The 5,556-nt window shown below is 60.7% G+C and overlaps 1 protein-coding gene across 1 annotated transcript; it reads right to left on the bottom strand.

Annotated features, from left to right (window-relative positions):
* Positions 1-3,438: 3,438 nt before the first annotated feature.
* Grifin (galectin-related inter-fiber protein) lies at positions 3,439-4,596 on the bottom strand. Its single transcript, XM_013023381.1, has 4 exons — positions 4,585-4,596; positions 4,236-4,315; positions 3,953-4,112; positions 3,439-3,609 (listed from the first exon to the last, which is right to left on the bottom strand). Exons 1-4 carry the CDS (start codon positions 4,594-4,596, stop codon positions 3,439-3,441), a joined length of 423 nt encoding a protein of 140 aa, XP_012878835.1.
* Positions 4,597-5,556: the final 960 nt, after the last annotated feature.

The following is a 5,556-nucleotide window of genomic DNA, read 5'->3' on the forward strand; positions in this document are numbered from 1 at the left end:
CTGCACAGGAGGCTCACAGCTGGAGGCTTGCAATTTGAGGCTAGCCCAGGAGAAAAGTACAAAAGACTCCATCTCTGTCAAAAAGCCAGGCTGGAGACATGGCTCAAGTGGTAGAGCACCAGTCTAGCAAGTAATCCAAGGAGAGCCGCTTGAAGCTCTGAGTTCAAACCCTGGTACCATTTAAAAAAAGAAAGAAAAAAGAATTCAAAAGGGACCTGGTTCCATTTCCTCATGAATCTGACACCTCTTTCCTGGTACCCCAGATGAGCCCGGCCTGCTTCCTGTGTGGGGAAGCTGGGGAAAGCAGGCAGGTTTGCTCCTTTTTGGAGCAGCTGCCTATCTATCAGGGAGCCATAGTGGGGAAAGTCAGAGAATCTAATCCTGTGCAGGAGGTAAAGGGAGCAAATGCTGTGATGGTGGATGATGTTCAGGGGAGGAGTCTCTCTGAACAGGAAGCATCCAGGAGAAAGGCTGGAGTGATGAGGAGGGGCCAGGCTGATAGCTTCAGAAGGGTACACAGGGAAGAGCTGGTGCAAAGGCCCTGGGGCAGAGCCCAGCTCCATGTGCTGCAAGGTTGGGATGCAGGCATCCAGTGAGGGACTAGATGAAGGCAGAGTTTCTAGGCTCCAAGGCTGTAGAGGGATTTGAGTTATTTTGTCCAGGGCATAGGGCCACTTTAGATACCTCTAGGGTCCCATGGTATCTAGGAGGGGGTCCCCAGATCTCTCATTTCTTCATTCATTCATCCTGCATGTTCACAGCTCCACATGATGTAAGACAGGCCCATCTCGGGGGCTGGTGAGGGGAAGTCACTGACCTCCAGGTGAGGTCAGATGTGAGGTCAGCCTCCACGGGCTGGCCTGGAGGAAGCAGAAGGCTGCAACAGCTAGCTGGAGACCAGGAAAGGCTTCCGGGAGGAGGAGGCATCCTGTCAGCTAAGGTGCAGGCAGAGGAAGTGGCTGCCAGGGGAATCCCGGTGAGTTCTGCCACTAGATGGCAGTGCCAGGCCAGGGTGTGGCGGCAGGCCAGTGGGGTGAGGTTGGCTGGGGGTGGCAGGTCTGGTGGGGGGTGGGGACCAGTGCTCGGTGCTGAGGACCGAGCTGGCCTTGGAAGGATGCACAGCTCCTGCAGCCACAGGCCTGGGGACCACAGCTCCCCGCAGCCCACTTCACAGATGGAGAGACTGAGGATGGAAGATGCCTCAGGACCTTGAGGGCAGTGGCAGGTCAGGGGTACCCACAGGGTAACTGAGGCCCAAAGAGGTTGAGCAGCCAAGCTCATGAACCAAGTACCTGGTCCCCGGGCACAAGCACTCCCGGGGCCCCCTGTGGGCTCAGCACCCCTGGAACAGGACAGCGGACGCAGACATCGACAGCCAGGACCCTGCACCAGGCCCCTTCCCAGCAAGACTGGCCTGGGCCGGCCACTTCCGGTCCTCAGCATCCCTGGCCCCGCCTGGCTGACACTGAGGCTCGGCCTCCCGCAGGGGCGACAGGAAGGAGCTGGTGGCCAGCTGGGCTGAGGACACAGGCTGGGGGGGGGGGCGGAGACAGGACGGAAGCCCCACAGCTGGAGTCCGGGCCACCATTGTCCCACCTGGAGCCCGGGCGCCAGCGGCTCCCTCAGCCTGCCAGCTGGGGAACCCAGGCACCTCCCGCTTTCCAGCACTGCGGGTGCTAGGCCCTCCCCAGCCCCGCTCACACTTCTGATGCCTTCCATCCCCCTAGCCTCAGTTTCCCCATCCATACAGCCTCAGAGGGTGCATGGAACTCTAGGTACTGATGTTATGTCCCGTGCCAGCCCTTGCTCACAAAGCTTGGCCTGCATTTTATGTTTTGAGCAGCGACTCCATCTTCCCCAGGTCTGAGGCCCCGAGTCTGACAGAGGAAACCAGAGCTGAGACTCACTCAGGCCGGTGTCAAGTGGACAGAGGAGTGGTGGACAGACAGACAGACAGACAGACAACAGCTAACTAGCTGGATGATGGATAGATAGCTAGATATGCACCAAGATATAAACATGATCTAATGATTAGATACCTAATGTTGGTCATACTAAAATAAACACACAAGCCAGGTGCTGGTGGCTCACACCTATAATCCTATGCAGGAAACTGAGATCTGAGGATCACAGTTCAAAGCCAGCCAGGGCAAGAAAGTCCATGAAACTCATATCTCCAATTAACCACACACACACACACAAAAAGCAGAAGTGGAGCTGTGGCTCAAGTGGTAGAGGACTAGCTTTGAGTCAAAAAAAAAAAAAGCTCAGGAACAGCACTCAGGCCCTGAGTTCAAGCCCAAGAACCAGCACAAAAAAATAACTAACACATAGCCAGATACTGTGGCTCACATCTGTCATCCTACCTACTCAGGAGGCTGAGATCTGAGGATCACGGTTCAAAGCCATCCCAGACAGGAAAGTCTGTGACTCTTATCTCTAATAAACTACTCAGAAAACTGGTAATGGTGCTGTGGCTCAAGTGGTAGAGCACTAGCCTTGAGCTGAAGAGCTGAGGGACAGCGCCCAGGCCCAGAGTTCAAGCTCCACAGCAACAAATTACCACACAGCTATGCAAACTAGCAGACACCTGTCATGCTGTGAGCTGTTGAAGCTCTGACCTCCCCAGGGGCTCTTGCCCCACACAGGCAAGAACAAGCTCAGAGACGGCCAAACGTGTGGAAGGCCACCCAACCTGGAGGCTGCAGAGCTGAGAGCCCCCACCCGCTGTGCTGGACACCATGATGCCTCCCCCTCCTTCCTCCTCCTAGCCCCACTCCCCTTCACACCCAGGGCTGGGCTGGCAGCATGTCTGTCTGTCTGGTCTGTCTGTCTGCTCTAGTTTCCAGGTGGGATGGGAAGAGGCCGGAAAAGCCCTAGAGGAAGTGAGAGAGAGGAGACCTCAGGGGGCTTGGGGCCTCTGCGGTGATTCCTGGACAGGACTCCCCACCCCTCTGCTTCCTGCTGTGGGGTGGCCCCCAGCGACCATGGAGAGCCCTGTCTGGGGCCTTGTGGATTCAGGCCCGACACCCTGTGGTCAGGCCTGTCATGTATCCATCAGAAATCGGAAGGGGGATCTTGTGTTCACTGCAGCTCCATCTCAGACCCTGAGGGGGTGGGGGACGGAGTTCGGGTTCCCCTTGGGCTTTCTCTCGCAGTGTCCCCGCCCCATGGCAGCCAGGCACCTGCAGCCTGCTCATGTTTTATTGAAGTTGTGGAGCTGGGGGTTCACACAAAACCAGAGGATCCCCCCAGCTTGCCTCGGGTGGGATTCCAGGTGCATGGACAGCCGAGGCTTGCAGCTAGGACTGCGATGGGTCAGTCACCCCATCCCTGCAACGGAGGACCGGGGTCCACCCTGAGCCCAGCCGCCTGAGCAGAAAGGGCCAGGGGACCACTGGTCCTGGGGGGCGTTGGGGGCCTGCTGGGGCAGGGACGTTACCCCCAGCTCAGGCTCCGCTTGGCCAGCTCCACGTGGGCCAGGGGGCGGTCACTGAACACCTGCACCCGGGTGACAGTGGCCAGCGGCCTGTGGCGGTGCGGGAACTGCAGCACCTTCTGTTCCTGGGCGTAGACGTGAAAGTGCTCGGCATCGGCGCTCACCTCCACCTGCCCGGTAGGAGAGTGGGCGATCCTAGTCCCCAGCCAGCCTTGGAGGCCAGTCCCCCCATCTCCGCAGAGGGCCGGAGGGCTCCAGGAAGAACAGCAGGGACTTACAGAACCCCACGCTGGGCAACCTGTCCTCCCTCCCAAGCCTGAGGCTTGGTAGCCAGGGTAGTGAATTCCTTATGGCACGAATCGGGAAACTAAGGAAGGGAGAGTCACTCTGACCAGCCGTGTGTCTGCGGTGCTGGCCTGCAATCTCATCCACCATGGGGTCTCTGTTTTGGGGCTTGGGACCCCCGCCCAGCTTCCTCCCACCTTTCCCGCCCCCTCCCACGGCCCCCATCACCTCGAAGGGCTCCCCCAGGGCCAGCGGGAAGATGCTGGACACCACCTCCGGGCCCCAGAGGCCTCCCAGGAAGGCGTTGCCCACCACCGTGGCACTGGAGAACCGGGGCTTCACGTGGAAGGCGATGTCCCCCGACTCTGACAGGAAGTTGATCTCGAACCTGGGGATGTTGTGTTGTTCCGAGGGTGGTAAGCACTGAATGCGACCCCCCTTCCCCCCACCTCTCCTCCCACCTCCTCTCCCCCAGCACCAGAGGCCCAGAGGGAAGCACACTGCCCCTTACCTGTCCTGTCCGGAGTCCGCTTGCCCCTGCACGGTCAGGCTCCAGCCGGGGGCCAGGCCCCCTGCACCGAAGGCTTCAAACTGACAGTCAAGGTCAAAGTCATGGACACAGATCTTTAAGCTGAGCCAAGACCTCCCCCACCCACCCTGTGTTTGGTCCCTGTCCCCCTGGACCCTCTCCTGGAGGGGTTACTCCGAGGCTTTCACCCCCAAATTCTTTCCATCTGGGAATGACAAGAGGGCAGAAACAGTCCCTCAGGTCTGTGGGGAGGAGCATGTGGCCCGGGGAGCCCTGCTCCTTTCCCCAGACCCAGAGTTCGTGGCCACCCTGACCCCTGAGTGTCACCCACCTGCAGCGCCATGTCCACAGCCCCCGCAGAGAGGGAGCAGCTGGGGATATAGGCTGAGCGGCTGGGCGGGGCGCAGCAGCCCCACCCCAGGGGCCTCCCTCCTACCCCTCTCTCCTGGGGGCCATAGCACCCCACACACACTGTGGGTCCCATTACAGCAGGAAAGGCGGGCTGGGAGGAGGCTCTGAGCACAAGGGGAGGGATCGGAGCCCCAGCCCTGCCCGCTGCCCGGCCCTCTGGGGTCCTCTCTGACCCAGCGGCTGGGCGGCCCCATGGGCTGCAGACGGGATTAGGCGGGCGCTGGTCAGCGCATTCCAGGCCCAGCAGACAGATGGGGAGGGCCTTTCCCACACCCCAGCGCCCTCCTGGCCCGGCGCCTGGGTCCCCACAGGCTGTGCGAGGGAGGCGGCTGCTGGGATGGGGGAATCGGTGGACGGATGCTGTGGCTGTGGCGGGGGGGGGTGGCTGGGGGGAGCCCCCACCCCATTGGGGTCAGAGCTCAGGCAAGCTGCGGGCCTGGGGTCTCGGGGTGTCCTTGAGTGGGGATGTGTGTGCGGGCTGGGCACTGGACAGCAGGAGGTCAAAGGCCAGAGCCACCTCCCCCTCACGGAGGACACAAAACCTGGGCACTGGACACTATGCCAGTCAGGTCCACGACCCAAGGCCTGGCTGGTCACCTTGGGCTACTGACCGCTGGTCCTCGCTCCTCCCTGGCCAGAGGAGGGCCTCAGGGCCCGCCCGCCGAGGCTGGGTCGCTGCCTGCTCTGTGTCTGCCTTCTTGGCTGAGGTGAGCTGGGGTGCTCAGGAATGAGCGGCCCATAGCTCTGGCTGGGATTTGGAGGTTCAGAGTGGGGCTGGGCCTCCAGACAGGCTGCAGGCTGCATGGAGGCCAGAGATGCCCGTGTCTGGCAGGCTCACCTTCCCTTCCCCACCAGGGGATCCGGGGCTCCCAGGAGCCTGACACTGCCCACT

The sequence above is a fragment of the Dipodomys ordii genome, unplaced genomic scaffold, assembly GCF_000151885.1.
Source record: "Dipodomys ordii isolate 6190 unplaced genomic scaffold, Dord_2.0 Scaffold68, whole genome shotgun sequence".
NCBI classification, from domain to species: domain Eukaryota; kingdom Metazoa; phylum Chordata; class Mammalia; order Rodentia; family Heteromyidae; genus Dipodomys; species Dipodomys ordii.

What these genes read in the sequence shown, in the direction of transcription:
- Grifin (XM_013023381.1), bottom strand. An exon ending in GCGGACTCCGGACAGGACAG is followed by an intron (nt 4,113 to 4,235) that starts GTAAGGGGCAGT and finishes CAACATCCCCAG; the next exon opens with GTTCGAGATCAACTTCCTGT. An exon ending in CCCTGGGGGAGCCCTTCGAG is followed by an intron (nt 3,610 to 3,952) that starts GTGATGGGGGCC and finishes CCTACCGGGCAG; the next exon opens with GTGGAGGTGAGCGCCGATGC.